Source organism: Leopardus geoffroyi, chromosome C1, assembly GCF_018350155.1.
Source record: "Leopardus geoffroyi isolate Oge1 chromosome C1, O.geoffroyi_Oge1_pat1.0, whole genome shotgun sequence".
Classification (NCBI taxonomy): domain Eukaryota; kingdom Metazoa; phylum Chordata; class Mammalia; order Carnivora; family Felidae; genus Leopardus; species Leopardus geoffroyi.
Genome location: NC_059328.1, coordinates 30,076,323 through 30,098,535, shown reverse-complemented (window position 1 = coordinate 30,098,535; position 22,213 = coordinate 30,076,323). Strand labels below are relative to the sequence as shown.

The 22,213-nt window shown below is 42.5% G+C and overlaps 1 protein-coding gene and 1 long non-coding RNA gene across 2 annotated transcripts in view; one reads left to right on the top strand and one right to left on the bottom strand.

Annotated features, from left to right (window-relative positions):
- The window catches only part of LOC123597663, a 28,595-nt gene extending 27,012 nt beyond the window's left edge, over positions 1 to 1,583 (bottom strand). Inside the window, exon 1 of the long non-coding RNA XR_006712201.1 lies at positions 1,255 to 1,583. This is a non-coding gene — a long non-coding RNA (uncharacterized LOC123597663). The remainder of the gene's footprint in view (positions 1 to 1,254) is intronic.
- Positions 1,584 to 1,724: 141 nt separating this feature from the next.
- RRAGC (Ras related GTP binding C) lies at positions 1,725 to 16,564 on the top strand. The gene is made up of 7 exons (XM_045476805.1): positions 1,725 to 2,068; positions 3,838 to 4,041; positions 5,032 to 5,231; positions 7,767 to 7,881; positions 8,880 to 9,022; positions 10,717 to 10,865; positions 15,023 to 16,564. The coding sequence occupies exons 1-7, from the start codon at positions 1,832 to 1,834 to the stop codon at positions 15,172 to 15,174; spliced, it is 1,200 nt and encodes a 399-aa protein (XP_045332761.1). The 5' UTR covers positions 1,725 to 1,831; the 3' UTR covers positions 15,175 to 16,564.
- The last annotated feature ends 5,649 nt before the right edge of the window (positions 16,565 to 22,213 follow it).

Below are 22,213 nucleotides of genomic sequence, written 5' to 3'. Positions count from 1 at the left end.
CTGTATTGGTCATTTTGCATTGTGGGTGCCAGACATTTGGTAGATGTTGACAAGCTCACGTGCATGTAAAAGACAGTGAGCGATCAATAGAGAGAGGGCTTTTGAAAATATAAGGTTGTGCTGCCCAGTATGGGAGCTGCTAGCCACATCTGGCAATTAAAGTTAAAAAAATTCAGTTCCTCACAGTAGCAACATTTCGAATGCTCAGGCCACACTGGCTTCTACATCGTTGCAGAACATTTCTATCCTCACAGAAAGTTCTATCGGACATCACCATAGAAGCGATGGTCGAAAGAACAGAGTACGTTTTATGTGGGACAGAGAAGATTTAGTGGATAATGAAGACTGCAATCTAATATTTGAAGGGTTGTCATTTTAAGCTCCAAGGAGTGTGATTTTTGGTCTGAATAGGAGACTTTCAAACAAAATCCTACCTCAGTGGAAGCGGCTGCCTTTTGAGATAGTGAGCTCTCCTCCCTTGGAACTATTGAGGTGCATGTTGCATTATCAACAGCCACAGGTGTCATAGGGTGGATTCTCTTTAGGCGAGAGATTGGACTAGATGACTTCTAAGGATGTGTCTGTCCTACCTTCCACTTACAGATTCAGACGTAGCCAAGTCCCAGACTTACAAGAACATGCTTTCTTTTCACAATCTAGAAGTTCGTTTCTTTGGAAATTCAGTGCCACCACCACCACCTCCATTTTAAGAGGATCTTGGTTCGTCAAATTTCCAATTCTAACTCCTGACAAGGATGAAAAATCCTCTAGCTATCTCAAACGTATTTGGTGAAAGCATTGGCTTTAATTTGCTTTCATTATTCATTCCTTTGGTTTGTGAACTGAAGGTCATAGAAGATGCAATGTTCTATTGGGGGCGGGGGGTAAATTACATGAAAAGTAGACTGACTAGGTGGGAAGGAGGGAAAATTGAGTCCTATTGACTTTAAAGTGGTGGTGGTATCCACTGTCTGTTTTGCTGAAGGAGGATAAGCAGTTCTAGCTTGGCTGCATTTGCTCTCCTCTCAGGGTCCCGCTACCTGCTAGAAGGAACTGCATCACACCCATGGCTCTGCCTTTGGTTGAGGCTTTACCCTCACTCAGACTGGCTGCTCCTCCCTACCTACCAGGTCCATCCATCTAGACCTCCTGAGACACCACCTCCTTACAGACTTTCTCACCCTCCCAACTCCCGAACATTGTTATCTTCACCTTTGACCTTTCCATTTCATACCTCGTACCGAAGCTACTTACGCAGAGATCCGATCTCTATCAATCTTCGAGCAACTTGAGGGAAGGCAGGGTCCGAGTCGGTTTCAGTTTTGTGTCCCTTGTCCCCCCAGGGCATCGCGGGCATCAATAAATACTGGTCGGGCGAGTACCATTGTAGGAGCACAACTAGTTCTTCCCCCAAATGCCCAGAGAGCATCTCCCGTTGCGATGGCCTCCAGAGCTCCTAAGAAGGCAGGGGAGCGGCGAGGAGCACCGCGCGTGGCTGGGCAGCACCGGGGTGCTCGCTAGGGCGGAGGGCAGAGGGCTCGGCCGGCCGGGCCACCCTCCTCGTGACTCCTCCTCCCCCCTCCACCGCTCCAAGTCAGGTGATTCCGGGCACGTGACGGGCACCACCTACCCTGCTGCTCCCGAGTGGCAGCTCGGGCGGCCAATGAGAGGCTGGGCCTCGGCGCGGAGCCTATGAGAGCCGGGTTCCAGGGGGCGGGCCGCGCGGCGGTGGCGGCTGCCGGGGGCGGCGGCGGCGGCGGACTGGGGAGGCGGCGGCCTGGCTTGGCCTGGCCTGGCCTGTCAGGGCGCGGGCGGCGGCGGCTCCAGCACCATGTCCCTGCAGTACGGGGCGGAGGAGACGCCCCTGGCCGGCAGTTACGGCGCGGCGGATTCGTTCCCGAAGGACTTCGGCTACGGCGTGGAGGAGGAGGAAGAGGAGGCGGCAGCCGCGGCCGGTGGGGTTGGGGCGGGGGCCGGCGGAGGCTGTGGCCCGGGGGGCGCTGACAGCTCCAAGCCGAGGATTCTGCTCATGGGACTCCGGCGCAGCGGCAAGTCCTCCATCCAGAAGGTGAGTGGGGCCGCGCCGGGTCCCCCAGGCCCTCTCTCCCCCTCCCGGGGGCTCGGGTGGCCGCCGGGCGGGGGTGGGGGGCCCCGAGGAGGGCGGCGGCCGGGCTGGCCGGTAGGGCTACCCCACCGCGCGTTTTCTTGTCTTCTGGGGAGCGGGGCCAGAGGCACGGCCCGCGGAGGACCCCGACCTGAGAGTCCACGCCCAAGTCAGCTGAGGCCGAGCGGGTCCCCGAAAGCGAGACTGGCTGGAGGGAGGCAGGTGCCGGTGCCACCACCCGGGACCTCCGCCCCCTAGGACCCAGCCCCTGAGTGCTTTTCCGAAACTGGGACGTACACTCCGGTCCCAACTTGGAGAACTTGTCCGACTCCCTCCCCTACCCGGTTTTTGTGTATTCCTCTCACTTCAGGTGGCCTGAGTTTGCAGGGCTTCCCAGGTGAGCCCCAGGGAGCAGCGTCTGGAAGAGCTGTGACTAAGTCACTGGCCATCTTAATGCTTGCTCTTCTTACTACTACGAAGGAGAATTTAACTTTCCTGGGGCTCGGGGGCTGTTATTCCTCCAATTTTAGTACTGGTGGCCAGGCGAGTGTAGTTACTCGTGAAGTCCTCCCGTATGTGTGCCAATACAAAAATCTTCTGAGACCTCGAGAGTATTTGCAGACCTAGGTCAGCCCATTTGCTTTCACTTCGGGTCTGCCAGGAACAGATGGAGGGCTAGACCCTTCTTAGTAAGGGGGAAATTGAGGCAAGATTGACCACCTCCCCTAGCCGCCACCCCCCACCCCCCACCCCAACACACAAGTGAGCTGGTATTAAAACGCCAGATATCCGGTCTGTTGCCCTTTCCAGTCTGTTGCAAAGGTCTGTCCACAATAAATCTGTGATATTTTGTAAACGTGATGGCTTTAAAAAGTAGCCTTCTTCCGAAATTACTGGATTACTGTGTTGTGTTTACTTCCCAATTTACTGGATTGCTGGGTTTTATTTATCATCTCACTTATTGTAGCAAAATGTGAGTACATTTATGGTAGGGCTTTAGCAAACTGCATTTCATTCTTCTCAGTTGTTACTCATTGACTAGACCTTGGGAGTAACCACCTATTTTCCTTTTCTAGAAAGTGACAGGGACAAATTAGCTTTATGTTAGAATTGTATGGATTGTGATTATCCTGATTCTTAATCATTACCTTTACTATTTCTTCTTTCATGGGAGCTGTTTTTCCTTGTCACCTCCCCTCCCCCCATGTATCACTATTTCCCCCCATATATCACTTTCTACTTGGTATAATTACTGTCTGTTTTATTTCTTCCACAAGACTGCAAACTCAGTGAAGACAGAGTCTAGTCAGTTACGTTTCTAATGATTTCCCAGAGCCTGATATAGGCATCCCAGTAAGTTTTCAATGAACAAAAATTCTTAAACTTTAGCTGTAAGTTTTTGTAATCTTAAAGCAGATTTTGGCAGAATTAATAAGTTTAACAGAAAACGAAATTAACACGAGAGACATGGCAACAACTAGGATTGAATATGGCGCAGAGAAAATAGCAGAAAAGTTTAGCTCCAAAATAGGCCTGATGGAAAGTAATTTGGTGTCTTCTCATCTCTCAGAAGCCAAAGGGTAGTGAGTACTGATGGATACACCATTCACTTTTTTATCTCTTTAAACATTTTTGCTGTAGGATCACGTTTTTTATATGTAAATTCAGAGTGGAACTTTGACCTTGAAGTACAAAGTTGAATAGTTATAAAATTATCTTCTTTCTTTTAACAGGTGGTGTTTCATAAAATGTCACCCAACGAGACCCTCTTTCTGGAAAGTACCAACAAGATCTATAAAGATGACATTTCCAATAGCTCCTTTGTGAATTTCCAGATCTGGGATTTTCCTGGGCAAATGGACTTTTTTGACCCAACTTTTGACTACGAGATGATCTTCAGGGGAACCGGAGCGTTGATATATGTCATTGATGCACAGGTAGTTAGGAATAATGATGTTTACTTCTTTTTTCTGCTGTCAAAAGATGTAGAAACAAAGGAAAGTTGTTTATCTTCTTTTATCATGTGCTTCTTGCTGCTTATTTCTTTGCCTGTAGATGTCTTTGCGGTACGAGAGATGCAGCCACAGAGGTGTGTTGGGAGCAGGCATGCCATTGTGCGAGTGCAGAATAAGAGATGATGAGGAGATAGTGGCTTATTTATTATCTTTGAGTTCCAGTTAATGAGCAGGTTTCCACTTTTATTTGTTAGTAGTGGATATTGCTGTACGTCATTAACTATTATAATAGTGATGTCACTTGCTGGAAAAATCTCCTCTTTGCCCTTAATATAAGGAGGACGAGGAGAACTGAGTAAATATTAAAGTGACTGGTTTCCTTGGCTGTCCAAATTGGGTTTAGCTCAACAAGCATTTATTGAGGGCCTAGCATGTGAAAGGCACTGAGAAGGATGGGACATGTCCCTGTCCTTAAGAAGCTTACTTTATATAAGCTTAAACATCAGTCGGGAATGCTTTCTGAGTGACAGGCTCTGTAATGGATGCTTCCACATACCTGGTCCAATTTAATTTATTCTTCACGATGCCGTGAGGTAGGTATGGTAAGGCCAATTTTTATGAAGAAAACTCAGATCACAAGTTTAAGCAACCTGCTTAAAGTCACACATCTAATAAATGGCAGAGCTGGGATTACTTTTAAAAAATTCTCTTGGGAAGACATGTCCATTTCCTTATATTACCAATATTTAAAAATTGCAAGCTTTAACTTGGTAATTACATTTTTTATCTGGAGAGATTAAAGATTTAGAGAGATTAAAGTATGTTAGTGTATTTGAATGTTTTGAGTATTTGTGAATAATTAGAATAATATATTTTCTATGGTTGGGGAAAGAGGTGGTTTGAGGCTTTCTTAACTCGTTACTGACTTTTACAAGATTTCTTTTTAAAAAAATATTTTGTTCTGACTTACAGGATGACTACATGGAGGCTTTAACAAGACTTCACATTACTGTTTCTAAAGCCTACAAAGTTAACCCAGACATGAATTTTGAGGTTTTTATTCACAAAGTTGATGGTCTGTCTGATGATCACAAAATAGAAACACAGAGGGACATTCATCAAAGGGCCAATGATGACCTTGCAGATGCTGGGCTAGAAAAACTCCACCTTAGGTAACAACATGTGTGTTTGATATGAGAGCCCTGAAAAATGTGTAAATGTATTCCCATCTCTGTCATTACAAACACGTAGTTTTCTGTTACTGGTATATCCTTCCCAAAGCTGTAATGTTCTTGATCTCTTCTATGTCGAATTCAGTTTTGGGAGCCTGATGTTATTGAGAAGTTACTTTCCTGGTTTTTTGCATTTTCCTGGAGATTGAAGTCATGTTAAGTGTTTTCGTTGGTGCTTGTAGAAATTCAAGAGACTGGGATCAGCCTGTTTCCTCATGGCATAAATCTGCTTTGGGACTTCCCTCTCTTGGTTTCATCTTTTTTTTTTTTTTTTTCTTTCTTTTTGCCTTCATTCAAAGGCTCTCTGTCACATTTGTTGTAGAACTGTGTAGCTTGATTCTTCACAGTATATATGTATATGTATATATATACTTTTTTTTTTTTTTTTCGTCCCCAGTAGGAAGGGTCTTTTAAAGAGGATATGGTTTCAAATCTGGACTCTAATGTATCTTTTGTATGTTTTTAAAACCAGTTTATGCTTTTATGAATCTCTAAAGCTTGGGTTAGGTGAGTTTAGTCTATAAATCTGTTTAGGGCTCCTGTTAAGTTTAAAGAACTGATTCGTAGTTAAATGTAATTAAAAATTATTACTTAAAAAAACACCTACTAGATAGGATTGATGGTTTATGTGCTTGTCTTCTGAAAGTATATGAGGGATATTCTATATTTTGTCATTTTTTGGTGGCATAGGTAGATACGAGTGATAAAAAGTACCCAAGAAAATGTTCTCTTGATGATGTAAAAGCTTAAAGAGGAAGCAGGGAGACACACGTGTAGCTATTTCCTTATCCCTGGTCTGTTACAGTGACTTCCTTATAGGCTCAAGCCAGTCCCCATCCCTATCCCTAATATTCCCTAGGGTCTCAGGCTCCAAGGTCTTTCAGTTATTTTTCTAGGAGGTCCTGTAGAAAAAAACCTCATTGGTCTATAGTTTGCCTGGATTAAAATTTTAAAATATTTATTAGTAAGTCACACTTAAAAAAATATTCAACGTTTGTAAGAGAAAATGAAAATGCATCCCTATTAAATTCCTCAATCTTACTTGTTGGGAATCTACTATTAACAGTGGATTTTAGGCCGTGATTGTCCTGTGTTCCCTAGTGCCCATGGGAATTCTAATCTTTACACTACTTCTGTGTCCCTTTCTGGGGCAGCCCACCCCAGTGGTACATGCCATCCCTTTCTCTAGTTCCTTATAGGGCCTTAGGCCTTGTTAACCTCTGTAGAATTTTGCATCTAGCTTTTGTTAATTACTAGCATACCTGCAGATTAGGCTTCATTTGATTTCCAGTTACTAGAAACTCAGCTTACTAAATGCCCTGTGTGTCTCAGGTTCTCCATGTCCCCATCTACCTCCAGGTGTCACAGACCTTGCAGGATCTTCTCACATTGCTAACCTTCTTGCCTACAGGAAACAATAAAATACTCTTTTGTCCTTAGTGCCTTTAGGGGCTCATCTTGGTCTCTCTCTTTCATTGCTCTAACATCTAAAGGCAAGCCCCATCTTGCGTAGGGTTAGGGTCCTAGGTCAGCTCCTTGAAAGTATTTTTAAGTTACCCGTAAAGTGTGAAATCCACAGTTCTGTGTTTCTGACTTTAACATAAGCTTGTAAATAAATAGAACAACTGTGTAATGAAAAGTATACTTCCTGACCTAAAAAGCAGGTGAAATTGTATTGTTTAAAATGTTAAAAAGTGTCTCTTTCTCACATGTGTTTTGTTAAATCTATAGATACTACTTCTCCGCTGTATGTCCTTTTAGGCTACCAGATTCCTGTTCCATTCTCAATAGGGCCCTAGCTCCTATCTTTCTAAATATGTTATTTATATAAATTCTAAGCATCAATTGTGTTCATTTGTGTATTGAACAAATATTTATGAGCACTGTTGAGGGCATTGGGGTTATAGCTATGAGCAAGACTGTCAAATCTCTGTCCTCGTGAAGCCCGCATCCTGATGAATAAGACAGCTCAAAAGTACTTACAAATAAGTGTATAGTGTAATTTTAGGTACTTAACAGTGCTATGAAGAAAATTAAATTAGGTGAAAGGGGTGCTGTTTTAGGTGGGGGGGTGGTCAGGAAAGAGCTTTCTGAGGAGATGACATTTTAGTAGAGACATGAATTACATTCTTATTTAATAAATGTCACCCTTCTCTGTCATCTCTTTTGGTTTTTATCTTGGTTTTTGTCAGTTATTAGCTTAAGAAATCAAGCTGTTTGGATCAGGTTGCAAAGAATTAGGTGAATATTCAGGTTTCTGCATCTGGAAATGCTTTTCTGGGTACTAGGGAATTGCCCTCTGTGTAAATGCAGTAACGGGATGGATGGTTACAAACCAAGTGGGGAAGCTGCATTTGTGTAAAAAGGCTTTGTCTCAACTTCCTGAAATGAAATGATAAGAAACTTAAAATTTTATATTTTATGATAATTGTCACTTTATTTTCCAAAATAATCAAACTGTGTTGTGTTTTTCAGCTTTTATTTGACTAGTATCTATGACCATTCAATATTTGAAGCCTTTAGTAAGGTGGTGCAGAAACTCATCCCACAACTGCCGACTTTGGAAAACCTATTAAATATCTTTATATCAGTAAGTGAGCTAATTCACTACAGTCTCTGATTCCATTTTCTTGAATATATTTGTGTTATCAAATTGTGTCTCCAAAAACTGGCTTGAATTAGTCTGAATCAGGCCGAAAGACTAATGACACACTTAACATGTAAAATAAATCATAAGAACATTAAAAAAATGGCTTGAGTTATTTTCTGAGCACTTTAGTGCTCACCCTTTTGGTCTTAAAATGGACTAATGAAAAATTTCTTCATGATTTCTTAATTAATAAAAAATCTTCATGAAAAATATCATAATATCTGTTTCCTGCGTGAGGAGTAGTAACTGGAAAAGACTGGGTTTTGGGAATTTGACGCCTGCTTAATCTCTGCTTTATTGGAGGTCACATTGAAAAATTGATCTTTTCCTTTCCTTGCTAACTGTAATCTTAGTATCATATTTCACCTTTCTTATTTTGAGGATTCAGCTTAATAAAACAGGATATTCCTTCAATAAATTTAACATTCAACCTTTATATTTCCCAGACATTACTTTGAAGGACTCAGCATGTAGTGATCCCCAGTTCTTTGGGGCTTTGGGGTATGTTAGATGTTGACATAATATTAATTCTTTTATGTTTTGCTAATTGCCACAGAAAGTCTTTCTGGTAGCAAGGTCATTCAAATCAGAGATTGATTATTGTAACAAGAGAGGATTATTGAAAATGTAGGATGGCTTGATTTTTGGAGGGTTTTTTTTTGTTAATTTTTTTGGTGGCGTCTTAGCAAATGATCCATTTAAGTAAAGGAGGAAGAAGAAACAGATTTAGTGCAATCAAGTTAGTAAATCAGAGCAGAGAAATAATTCCACTTTTATTCCTTGGATAACAGAAGTGTCTCTGAACCAAATACCTTTTGATTTTTTGGTATGGGGTGGTACATTTAAAAATGTCCTTGTGTGTTAGTCATTCAGGATATTAGGTAAATTACAAATTTTGATTCTTAAAACTGACACTTGCCCAATTTTGTTTTTCCAAGAATTCAGGTATTGAAAAAGCTTTTCTCTTCGATGTTGTCAGCAAAATCTACATTGCAACAGACAGTTCACCTGTGGATATGCAATCTTATGAACTTTGCTGTGACATGATTGATGTTGTAATTGATGTATCTTGTATATATGGGTAAGTTACGTACATATTTTTGCAAGATCTCAGACAGATGGAAAACTACCTGTTCAGTTTGTCAGAGGGATTAATTTCTGAGGCTTCTAGCAGGTACTGTGTGGAGTGGAATTGTTCTGACCATAGTTCTTCAACTTGGAACGTGATTTCTCTGTAGATGGACTGCTATGTCTTACTCCTTCAGAGAGGATGGATAAGAGCAGTTGAAAAGGTGTGCTAATGCCAGACTTCATTATCACTGAAAGTTTCTGCCATTATTTGGGGGCTTTGCACTGTGTCTTCTCCCTTAGGGTCTTAGCTAGATCAAAAAAGTAGATTTATTTATTAAAAACATTTGGAATAACAGAGTAAGTCCTGGTTCCTAATTTAACTTCAGGCTTTGTGGGAATGAGGGATCCTTAATCTTTCATAGAGCTCAGAAACAGGAAATCAGAATTTTGGATGTCAGAAGGACTCGCAAATAGAAAAATTTGACCCACACATCTACGTTTCCAAAATAAATGTCTAAAAAAGTGTGTGATTTTATAGAATAGTCCAGAGGATGAGTGAAAACTCTGGAGAATTACTGTTATTTCAAAAGCCAACAGCCTCTGTTGCTTATAATAGCCCTGATCCCCCTTATGTATTAACATCAACACTCTCAAGGCACTTTCTGACGCTCTGACATTACCTTTGTTTTCTGGTACCTGTGTCCTTTATCTGTTCCTCTCTCCACCTGATCTGAACTCTTTTTTCATTGCTCTGTTCCTGCCCTTCACCTTGGTCTCTCAGCCTGATTTGTCCACGTCTTTCTCCAGCTGCCTCTGAGGAGGAGAATGCATTTCTCTTACCTGTTCTTTACCTGTCTTCTATTTCTATTTTCCACTGTTGTGCTTACAGGCTCTCCTTTGTTCTTTTTTTTCCCCATAGTAAAAACGTGATTTTTGTTTATTATATTATTCAGGAAAGTTTCTTGTTCCCATTCCTAATTTTAAAAATGGACAAATAGAACATTTGCTTTTTCTTGAAAATAAAATTTCATAACCCCTTTTTTTATAATTTAAAAATCAAATTTAGTTGCAAAAATTTTTTTTAGTGTAAAGTACATTGTAAAATACATTATACATCATAAGGCATGTTATAAAAGAGAAAATCTCCATTATCATTCTTCATACAATCCATGCACACACTTTGGTGTGTTTTATTATTATATTTGCTTCCTACTTGACTCTTGATTTACATCTTTTGAAGGATAACTACGTATAATTCTGACAATTCTAGTAAAATAAAATAGGTTTCAGACCTGAAGGCTCGCTTCGTAAGCGAGGATTAGGATTCCATGGTGCCTTTGACAGACTCTATTCATTTTAGTTTTTATGCTTCCTCCTTTTTCCCCGATGGCAGCCCTCTTATGTTGGGGCCTTTTTTATTTGCATGCGGTCAGCGCAGATGAGTTATGACTGACGAAGATTTGAAACCTGTTGAACTCCATGTATCCTAGGTAAACAAGATGATGGTGTGAACACGTGGAATACTGCATCCTAGTCTGAGAACCGTATTTCTTAAATGAGAAGCTCTGTTCCAGCATATTTAAGCCAGTAATTTTTCTCAAAAGACACTTGGGAAACTGGGTAGAAAGACTCGTCATTGTGCAAATTAAATGTGACAGAACACCTTGCTGGGAAACCTGTAATGAATATTTTCTTTTTAAACAGGTTAAAGGAAGATGGAAGTGGAAGTGCTTATGACAAAGAATCTATGGCAATTATCAAGCTGAATAATACAACTGTCCTTTATTTAAAGGAAGTGACTAAATTTTTGGCACTGGTCTGCATTCTTAGGGAAGAAAGTTTTGAACGAAAAGGTAATGGCATTTTAAAAGGTTGTTTTTATTGGAAGTTCTTTGTCCTCATTTGTTAGGCTCTTGAAATAAGGGAAAATAATATTGCAGTGTTAGAGGATTATCAGCTCAAACTACTCTTGTCCCTTCCTTTCCATGTATAGTCCAGACTTTATCCTTCTTTTGATCTTTGATGTTGAATCAAGTGTTTAATTCCAGCCTTTCTTATTTGGGGTCCTTTTAATACATGTCCAAGTGCTTGTTGTTTGGCTTCCACCCGAGTCTGTGCACCGAGGTTTCTTTGGCAGGTTCCCAGGTCCCTTCCTGCTACGCACAGTGGCCTTTCTTCATTCTGTAGCCTCTTCAGCCTTCGGAAGCATATGGCCCTGCCAGTCCCTCCTTTCTGTAAGTTTTCCTCTCTGTGTGCTTCCCTAACGCTGAGCTCTCCAGGTTATTTTATGTATTTGTTTCTCTGACCACCTCTCAAGTTTCTTCCGGCCATTTTTCTCAGCCTGAACATTCTTCAGAGCCAAGTCTTTCTGCTCGCTTCTTCACTTTCTCTCCTGGCCAGCGCATGCAAGCCGTGGCTTCAGTTAATTTTCTCTATGTAGCTGATTGAAATATTCACATCTCCAGCTCTGACCTGGGCCCATATTCCAGTTCCACGTTTGGAGCTGTCAGTAAGACATTTTCACTTCATTTGACTATTATTGTACGTGGTGTCAAAACTGATGAATACTTTCACTTCTGTTTCATGACCCTCTTGGCTACCTACTTTTGTTACTAGTTATGACGGTTTCTGGTGTCCAAGCTCAGATATCTTGTAGTCAGGTAACTGTGTGGTGGCATTGCTGAAGGGGCCCTTGCACATCATTTCACAGAAGGTATTCTGTGTTCTCTTTTTTCTATTTTCCTATACTGTTGACATTGAATTTTCACCCAATCTTACTATTTGTTTCTTGGGTTTCCTTTCTGTTGCTACTGTCAGTGACTCCAATCCAGGCCTGTGGTGCTGCAGTAAAGTCCTGTTTGAGGTTATGCACTTGGCATGTGTTTTCAGAGCTTTGGTATGTGTTGTCTTTTATTCCAAAGGCAGACTAGCTTTCAGAAAACGACTTTCATCATGTTGTTCGAGTTCTCATGGATCTATAATAGCTCTCTGCTGTTCACTGTAACAAGTTCCTGCTCCTTCTGCATTTTTAGTAGTAATTTAATGTTGAATGAGTGAATATCATTTCACTAATGTTACTAAACCACATCAGATACACAAAATTTTGGGGTAAAACAAAAACGTGTGTATTCACCTTTGAGCTTCAGAACTAAAACATGGTAGAGACATACTTGTCTTTTATGTATTTCTCGCTTGAAGTCTCCTTGGCACTATGTTGAATGTAGTATTTAGTTTTCCTATGTATGGTTTATTCTTTACTTTGTATCTTCCTTAACATAGAGCTTCGTATTGTGTATCTTTGTGTAAATGATGTAAAAACGTGAATGGTCTTCGGCAACTTGCTTGTTCTTTTCACTCAAGATCTTTTTTGAGATTTATTTGTATTGATAACATGTATGTTCAGTTCATTCATTTTCTCTCCACACCATACTATATGGATTGAATATACCACAATTTATTTTCTTTTTGCTGGACATGTAGATTATTTTTAAAATCACATACAGTTTTGCAACAAATATGCAGATGTGACAAATGACCACATTTGCCTTTGCATGTGTGGAGAATTTCTCTTAGGTTGTATTTAGTAGTGGAGTTTATAGAGATGTATTCATACAACCTCAGCTTTATTAAACATTGCCTTCCGAAGTAGCTTTACTAGTTTCACCCCTGGCAGGACTGTGTGGGTGGGAGTTCTTGTCACTTCATGTCCTTGGTAATGCCTGTCAATCTGGTAGGTGTGAAATGGTATCTTATTTGGTTCTAATTTTTACCTTAATTACTGGTTAAGGCAGACATTTTCTTCGTGGCAAGTAGCTTTTATGCCAGTTCTTATAAGTGCTTCGTTTTTCTCCATTATAATCTTAAAAAACAAAACCAAAGAAAAAACAGCCAAACTTGGAAAAAAGGGGGTGCCTGACTGGCTCAGTCACAAGAGCGTGTGACTCTTGATCTTGGGGTCATGAGTTGGAGCCCACATTGGGTGTAGAGATTACTTAAATAAAACTGCAAAAAAAAAATGAAAAAACAACCACTTTTTGGTTATGGAAACTTTCAAATATATGCAGAAGTAGAATAACACAGTGAATGTCCATGTGCCCATCTTCCTGCTTCCTGCTTTTCTGTTTATCCTACCAGCCAAATCGTTATTATTTTTTACTCTCTTGTTGTGGAAACTGTCAAAAAAGTAGTGAAGATAACACAATGAACCCCTTTTATTTATCCCCCAGATTGGATGATTCTCAAAATCATAGCCAATTGTACTTCATTTCTGTACTTCTTTCCCTACCGGATAATTTCGGAACAAACCTCTGGCTTGATCAAATAATTTTGTCTATACAGATTTCAGCAGGTATCTCTAGGAGACAGTGTCCTTTTAAGAACATAACAGTAACATTAATAGACATTAAAAAAAATGAACGGTGGTTTCATAATATCACCAAATCTCTGGCTAGTGTTCAAGTCTCCCTGATCGTCAGTTTTTTACCGTTTTCACAGAAGTCTATTTTAATGTAATTGAACTTATCAAAAACTTTTATAGTTTTTTTTTTTTTTTTTCTGAGTCTGAGAGACCTCCCAGATTTGGCTGTAATCTCCTTATTCATACTTGATTCCAGCTGCTTCCCAGTGATAATTCTCTGTCCCTGTCTGCGGTCATGCCAGCGTCTTCCACCTGTGCTGTCTTCTCACTTCCAGCTCCCTGCTGGTTTTTTGGTGATATTGCCCCTCTTTCCTGCTTAATTAAGTCTTGCCTGTACCCCCAAAGTTCTGCCTCCTCCCTGAGGCTTTTTCATTGGCTGCTTTTGCCCTGCACTGGGCTCTCCCTCTTTTAGACTTCTTTGACATTTGTAGTCATTTTGACACCATATCGTGTGTGTGTGTGTTTTAAGCAGTTTGTTTATTTTGAGAGAGGGTTGGGGAGGTACTGAGAGAGAAGTAGTAAATGTAGGGAGAGAGGGAACCCCAAGCAGGCTCTGCGTGGTCAGCACAAAGCCCGCTGCGGGGCTTGAACCCACAAACCATGAGATCGTGACCTGAGACGAAATCAAGAGTTGGACCCTCAGCCAGCTGAGTCACCCAGGCGCCCCTGACACCATGTTGTTTTGATTGGTTTCTTGTGTGGTTGTCTGTATGTCACACTGTTCTCAAGGGCATTGATGCTTCTTCTGACCTCTGTTCTTCTCACTGGCTCCTATTCTCAGCTCAAGGTCACCTCATGGTCCAGAATGGCTCCTGGAACTCTGTATTCCACACAATAAGGAGGAACAGGGCTGGGGAAAGAATGCATCCTTTTCCTTCTAAGGAGATTTCACAGAGGTCCCACGTGCTTTCACTTATCTCAGTGGCCAGAATTGGTCATGTGGCCGTACATAACTACAGGGAAGGCTGGGAAATGTAATGTTTTAGCTGAGCACCACTGTGCTCATCCAAAATTGGGTTTCTTTTACTAAGGAAGAATGGATTTTTGGTAGGTAACTGGCCATTTCTGTCACAAACAGAACTGTTTGACCAAAATCTTGTTTGGAAACCATTCAGGAAACAGATGCAGAAGGCGCTGCCTTGCTGAGGAGCAGGTGGAGGCTGCCTGAGGATCTGCCTGACGGGCCTCTCTGGTACCTCCCAGACCCCAGGCGTCTCCCGAGCAGTGTGCCAGGTTGCTGCGCCGAGCCGTCCCCTTCAGCCCTTCGTTGGCCACCCGAAAGACTTGTAAAAGGCAAAGCCTGATAATTTGAAAAATGTGTTACTTTCACTTTAGATTTTATTGTAAGCTTTCTTAGCACATTTACCTTCCTGGTTGTTTTATTTATTGACCTGCTTTATTCCCAGGCCCCAGAGGTAACGAGTGTTAACAGTTTGGGCACATGCTTTAGCATAGAAAATTCCTCATAAAATTCCCATGCTTTTTTTTTTTTTAAATACATACCAATTATTTTCTTTTGTCGCTAAATATTTCCTAATGGATAATTTCACCATTGATGTTCAGGGGGCCTGATCTTCTTTTTCTCTCTTGCAGGTTTAATAGACTACAACTTCCACTGTTTCCGAAAAGCTATTCATGAGGTTTTTGAGGTGGGTGTGACTTCTCACAGGAGCTGTGGTCACCAGACCAGTGCCCCCAGCCTGAAAGCATTGGCACACAATGGCACGCCGCGAAATGCCATCTAGCCTGAATTCCAGCTGTCGGGGCTCTGTGCCAGCTTACTCTTCACTCCAGGGTCAGATGCCACGTGCTACAGGACATGGGAGTTGCCGCTTGTGGGAATCCTGGTGCCTGTCCCACTAGAGACGAGGGGTCGAGTTTCTCATTTGGATGAAAACCCCTTCAACCAGTGGTGTGCAGCTGAAGCTACTATTTCTTTTTTTTAAAAATGGCAAGAAAGAATTCTAAAGACCCCAGAACTCAAGTGTGTCATTCTCCTCTTTGGGGTCCTGTGTTAAGTAGTTGGGATATTTTGGACCTGGAGATAACACCACTTACCCATCCTTACCGGAGAATGTTGCTGTCAATTACCAGTTGGAAATAATAGAAAGAACTGAATTTTTATATGCTTCACTTAGGTTTTCATTTGAGTAGTCTCTAAAAATCCTGCCTTGCTTAAGTTCTAACACTGCCTCTCAGATTTCAAGTTTGGACGTTGCACACCTAAGACCTTTTAAATGCATTTGCTTGCTAACTCAGAAGACACATGGTCTGACCGCAGCAAAGGACATTCCTGTACTTGTTACCGAAGAAATGAGAAGGTTTTATGCTGCATCAGGTCTAGAGCAAGGCTCCACAGTGGCTGCTGCATTAGTTCTCTGGGGAGTGTTGAGGAAGAAACTTTAAGACAGAAGACAGATCTGCACCTGTGTTTCGGGTACCAGATACCTGGGTTCTTTCTCCTCCATTAGATAAGTGATCATGGTCGGTGTAACAATGGGAATTGAACAAATTTGTTTTCCCCACAAGCTCCTCCTGCCAGGCAGGGGAGAAATTTCATCATGTCGTTGAAATACTTAGCTCACTTTTCTTTAAACTTGGTACCAGCCGCTACACACCTTTTGTTCTAAGCTGTTTAGATTCTTTAAGAATTGCTGTTTTGTTAACCATGAATGACCCTAAGGCACTGGTGGGCCGTCCACTGGGAGTCGGAGAGAGCACATGGCGCCACAACATGTGTCATTAAACATACTTTGTCTCCAGTATTCTGACACCAAGTGTCAACTGTGGTACTTTCTTCGCTTAGGATATTAATTCGTAATTGTTTCTTTTTGTTGATGGTTGATACCCTGTCCGTTGATTTAAAGTTACACATTATTTTTACTCGACATGCCCAGTAGTCCTGTATCCAAAGCCACTGGACCACTTGAGTACATAAGTGCCACTGTTTAATGAAATATGTATATTCAGGTCTGTAAACCTAACAGTGTGACTTGAAGTGCTTCCTGCAGATGATTCTGACTGTTGAGTATTTACATGGACCATGGCGATATCCAAAAGAAAACGCTTTTATATTTATAGATTATTTCACTGAAGTATATAAAATGGGTATCAATAAATGTATTTACTCCAAAACCTGTTTTTTATTTTGCCTCAGCCACGAAGAGGGTGGGGTGATGGAGCGTTGGGTTGTCTCATTTTACCCATTTCTTTTGCTGCCACGTATGGTTGACATGCCATATGTTTTCGGATTTCAAGCTCTGTCCTGATGCAGGAATTTCATACCTGTGTCCAGACCTCTCTCCTGGCCCCTTTCTGCTTAGGGTGGGGAAGTCTAGGCCTCCGTGAACGTGGTTTTTTGGTTGTGTTTCATACCAACAAATTTCTCTCATGGTGGGGAGTATTCAGGGTTGGCATGACTGATGTGTTCTATCTAAAGCCAGGAAGGGGTAAGGAGATGAATTAAGTACAACGCCGTATACAAAATTTGTGCCAATTCCAGGTTTGTTCATTTCTTCTAGTGACTGGGATACTCTTCTTTTTCTTTCTTTCTTTCTTTTTTTTTTTTTTTAAATTTTAGAGATGGAGGGGTTGGGGGGAAAGCAGGAGATGGGGGAGTAGAGAGAGCATCCCAAGCAGGCTCCACACTCAGCGTGGAGCCTGATACAGGACTTGATCCCACAACCCTGGGATCATGACCTGAGCAGAAACGAGGAGTTGGACATTCAACTGAACCACCCAGGTGGCTCGGGATACTCATTTTTTAATTTTTATTTTTTTCAGTGTTTGTTAATTTTGACAGAGAGAGTGCAAGCATGAGTGGGGGAGGAGCAGGGAGAGGAGAGAGAGAAATCCTAAGCAGGCTTTACATTCCATACTGAGCCCAACGTGGGGCTTGATCTCACCACTGTGAGATCATGACCTGAGCTGAAATCAAGAGTCAGATGCTTAACTGACTGAGCCACCCAGGTGTCCCCTAGTATACTCTTATTGACCCTTAAATGTTGGTTATGTTGATCTAGTTAGGTGGGATCTAAACTGATTGGGGTATACATTCATTTATAGAAGGGAGGAAGGTGGATAGAAGTTGAAAGATTAAAAAAAAAAAAAAAGTTTATTTTTGAGAAAGACAGCAAGAGCGGGAGGGGTAGAGAGGGAGACACAGAATCTGAAACAGGCTCCAGGCCCTGAGCTGTCAGCACAGAGCCCGACGCAGGGCTCAAACCCATGAGTCGTGAGATCATGACCCGAGCCGAAGTTGGCTACTTACCGACTGATCCACCCAGGCGCCCCGAAGTTGAAAGATCTTTTAATTTTCTTGATCAGATGACTTTAGAATTCAGTTTTAAGACTTTGAAACGGAAAGCACATAAACATTACAAAAAGAACCTCCTAAAATACCTCATCCTGTATCCTTTTTCAAATTCTGGAAACTGAAGTCCAGAGGAGTAAAGAATCCTTGTCTGGAATCGCAGATGGGATGACCATATAAATCAAACTCCAACCCAGGATGCTGTTGAGAGTGGAAGGGATGCCATCAATAATTATGCCAGAGTGATGGGTGTAAACTGGCACTGCCTTGGTAAACCAAGGTTGGTCAACGAAGTCCTCGATGTCATTAGCGTGCCATGGGGCCTGCGTTCCGGATGTGATGGCCCAGGGCTGCCTGCCCGTGTCTCCGGCCTCAGGCTTCTATCGGTTAAACAGAAATAATGCCTCATGATGAGTACACCATGGCCCACAGGCGCCCGAGAAAAAATTTTCTCCTACTGCTATGGAAAATTATAAATTCAGGAGTGACTAAGGAGAAAAGTTGAAAAAGGGTGACATAGAGACAGTGAATGAGGGAGACAACTCAGGATGTTGAGGAAATGGAAGAATCCTATAAAACTATTAGGAAGGGGTTGCCTGCTTATCTGTTCCAGGCTACCTCAGAGAGAACTGCAACCTCTCTCTCTCTCTCTCTCTCTCTCTCTCTCTCTCTCTCTCACACACACACACACACACACACACACAATGAAGTCCCAATATAGATGCTGAAGGTATTTGTCAGTTAATCTACCTTCTACATTTTGAGTTCTGTGCATTCACAGAGAAACAAATGATTTTAAAGCTAGAATTATGATATTTGCAAGCTTTATAGTTGGGGAAAGCAATGCCTGTGATTTGTGGATTTTGTTAGGGTTCTCTATTTGTCCTGTTTTGCAAATGCTGAAAGCCTTTCTGGTTTATCCAAAAGAGGTTATTCGTGAACGTCATTATTTTCCATCTAAGCTAGTAAAGTAACTTAAAGCACTCCCCTGTGTCCCCCAGAGACCCCCAAAGGAACATAGTTTTTAAAGGGAATTGGGCAGCAGTTGGGCCTGGCTGGAGTGTTTCTGTGAATAGCATTTTCCCTGAACTGCTGGCCCAGAGTTGGAAGCCTGTGGACATGAGGAGCCGCCAGGAGAGACATGAAGGGGTAGCCACTCCTACCAATTGTTTTAGGGGGTATATGTGTATTACTTCGTGGAGGTACTCTATTCCTTGTGAAGGTGGTACTATATTCCTATTTTGAGGGTGGAAAAAAAGGCATAGAGGGACTCCATGGTGGGTGGTGGAGTTAGAATTGGAATCCATGCAGCTTGATTCTAGAACTTGCGTCTTTAATTTTTTTTTAATGTTTATTTTTGACAGAGAGAGAGAGAGAGACAGAGCATGAGCAGGGGAAGGGCAGAGAGAGAGGGAGACACAGAATCCGAAGCAGGCTCCAGGCTCTGAGCTGTCAGCACAGAGCCCGACGCAGGGCTCGAACTCACGGACTGCGAGATCATGACCTAAGCCGAAGTCAAATGCTCAACCGACTGAGCCACCCAGGCGCCCCTAGAACTTGCGTCTCTAAACCACCACTTGGCCTTGCTTCCCTAAGTAGGGAGGCAGGGTTTGCCATGGGAATGTTTTGGGGAAAAAGAATCCTATAGTCAAAATTTGGAAGGAACATTCTGTAGTCTTTTGGAGAATGACTATTTTCAGTCAAATATTAAAGGTTCTGAGAACACTGCAATAGAGAAGCTTTTTACGTTGGTTTATACCCCATGTTCTTAAGCTTATGTGACCCTCTAAAAAATGCCTACTCGGGGTGCCTGGGTGGATCGGTCAGTTGAATATCCAACTGTTGATTTTGGCTCAGGTCATGATCTCAGGGTTGTGGGATCGAGTCCTGCATCAGCTCCGCACTGAGTGTGGAGCCTGCTTAAGATTCTCTATCTCTCTCTCTCTCCCTCTGCCCCTCTCCCCTGCTCACTCACTCGCTCTCACCCTCTCTCAAGGGAAGAAAAAAAAAGGAATGCCTACTCAAGCAGTGTGTAATGAATACACTGAAGGGCACCTTACTGAAATGTTTTCGGTGGGTTTGTAAATAGGAGTCCATTTCCAAGTGTCTTTAAAAAAATTTTTTTTTTTCAACGTTTATTTGTTTTTGGGACAGAGAGAGACAGAGCATGAACGGGGGAGGGGCAGAAAGAGGGGGAGACACAGAATCGGAAACAGGCTCCAGGCTCTGAGCCATCAGCCCAGAGCCTGACGGGGCTCGAACTCACGGACAGTGAGATCGTGACCTGAGCTGAAGTCGGACGCTCAACCGACTGCGCCACCCAGGCGCCCCCATTTCCAAGTGTCTTAATACAACCTTCGGTGACCTGGTTGTGTAAGAGAGTAAAGCCTGTATATTTTCACAATCGCGGTTCTTTCAACCTGGAATCAGCTTCCCGTGAGCTGTAATGCCAGATCCTCCGTAAAAAGCACTGTAACCACTGCCTTTTCATCTACTCCCCCATCCCTGCACCTTGTCTGCTCCCCGGCCTTTTCTTGGTGATTTGCTCAGCACCTGCTCTTGTCCGTTGTGATGGGGGAGGCATATTTTTCTACTACGCAGCACTTCCTCAATATCTCATAAAAAAAAAAAAAAAAAAAAAAAAGCCTGTGCTCATTTAAATCGCCTTTCATTGCCACTTTGATGCGAAGGAGGGGTTGCCTCTCTGGTCCCGGTAGCGACAAGCATAACTTTTCCCTTGGTTTGGCCCTTGTGTCCAATCCCGAAGGGTTTGACCTCTAGGTGGCGGTGTTGTACTATTTAAACACAGCGTTTCGCTTTCCTGCTCCTACATTTTTGCCCTGCCTGAAAGTTTAAATTGTCTGGATCACCCAGGTGTACATCCAACTTAGAGATCCAAAGAATTGCTGAAGTTATTTCCCCTGAAATAACATTCAGGACTGATCTGAGACATTTTAGAAGGGCAGCAGTTTGTGATTTTCACTTTTTGTATCTACCATCAGCTTTTTAACAAGGGGCGGGATAGGCCAGAGGTCATAACATCATTCACTTTGGGGATTATGAGTTTCAAAGGGGCTTTAACAAGGCGGCTTTCTCCACATTCCACATACAGCAGACAGGACTACGTGCTTCCTAAGCCATCTGTCGTGGATGTGTGTGCTCTTAAAAACTCCCATGGAAGGAAAAGCCACATATCTGAATTAAATTACCTGCTTTCATCAGTTTCCTTTGCCTCAAATGAGGTCTGTTGTAATTATTTCACTCTTGAGAGCTAAAACACTGCAAGGGAAAAGGCTGCAATACATTATTCTTCCACAGCCTTTGTTTTTCTTTCTTCTGGGGCCATAGCATCTCTCTCCGATCCCCAGGTGTGACCCTGTTCTGCAAAGACAGATTAAAAAAAAAAAAAAACTTTTAAAAAACGTTTATTTTTGAGAGAGAGATAGAGCACAAGTGGGGTTGGGGGCAGAGAGAGAGGGAGACACAGAATCCCAAGCAGGCTCCAGGCTCTGAGCCGTCAGCACAGAGCCCGACGCAGGGCTTGAACCCACGGACCATGAGGTCATGACCTGAGCCAAAAAGTCGGATGCTTTAACCGACCGAGCCACCCAGGCGCCCCTGCAAAGACAGATTTTAATGTAAAAAGAACTAGATACATCGGGGCGCCTGGGTGGCGCAGTCAGTTAAGCGTCCGACTTCAGCCAGGTCACGATCTCGCGGTCCGTGAGTTCGAGCCCTGCATCAGGCTCTGGGCTGATGGCTCAGAGCCTGGAGCCTGCTTCCCATTCTGTGTCTCCCTCTCTCTCTGCCCCTCCCCCGTTCATGCTCTGTCTCTCTCTGTCCCCCAAAAAATAAATAAAGGTTGAAAGAAAAAAAAAAAAGAACTAGATACATCAATTTATCTTCAGAACTGTTTAGAATTGTGAAAATCGCAAAAGGACAGTTATAATGAGGAACTGAACTGAAGGAAAATAGTGGAAGGAAACCACCCCCCCACCAGACCCCACTTCAAAGTGCCTGTTACTCCCAATATGTTGTTACACAAGTGTTATAACTTCCACTTTAAGACATTTACACTTTGTTTTTTATTTGTTTGAGAGAGAGAGAGAGTGTGTGTGTGTGAGTGGGAGGAAAGGGGCAGAGGGAGAGAGGGAGGGGGAAAATCCCAAGCAGGCTCCACACTCAGCATGGAGCCTGACTCGGGGCTCCATCCCCCGATCCTGGAATCATGACCTGAGCCGAAATCAAGAGTCGGACGCTCAACCGACTGAGCCACCCAGGTGCCCCAAGACCCTTACCTTTGAAAAGCATCTTTTGAGCTAAAGTGACCAAACATCAGAAGGCACACGGCAGACAATTAATTTGGTTTATTTATTTATTAAAAAAAATTTTTTTTAACGTTTTTATTTATTTTTGAGACAGGGAGAGACAGAGCATGAACAGGGGAGGGTCAGAGAGAGGGAGACACAGAA

Coding starts and splice junctions, on each gene's coding strand:
- RRAGC (XM_045476805.1), top strand. CDS start 1,832: ATGTCCCTGCAGTACGGGGCGGAGGAGACGCCCCTGGCCGGCAGTTAC. Junction 2,069..3,837: donor GCAAGTCCTCCATCCAGAAG/GTGAGTGGGGCC, acceptor TTCTTTTAACAG/GTGGTGTTTCATAAAATGTC. Junction 9,023..10,716: donor GATGTATCTTGTATATATGG/GTAAGTTACGTA, acceptor CTTTTTAAACAG/GTTAAAGGAAGATGGAAGTG.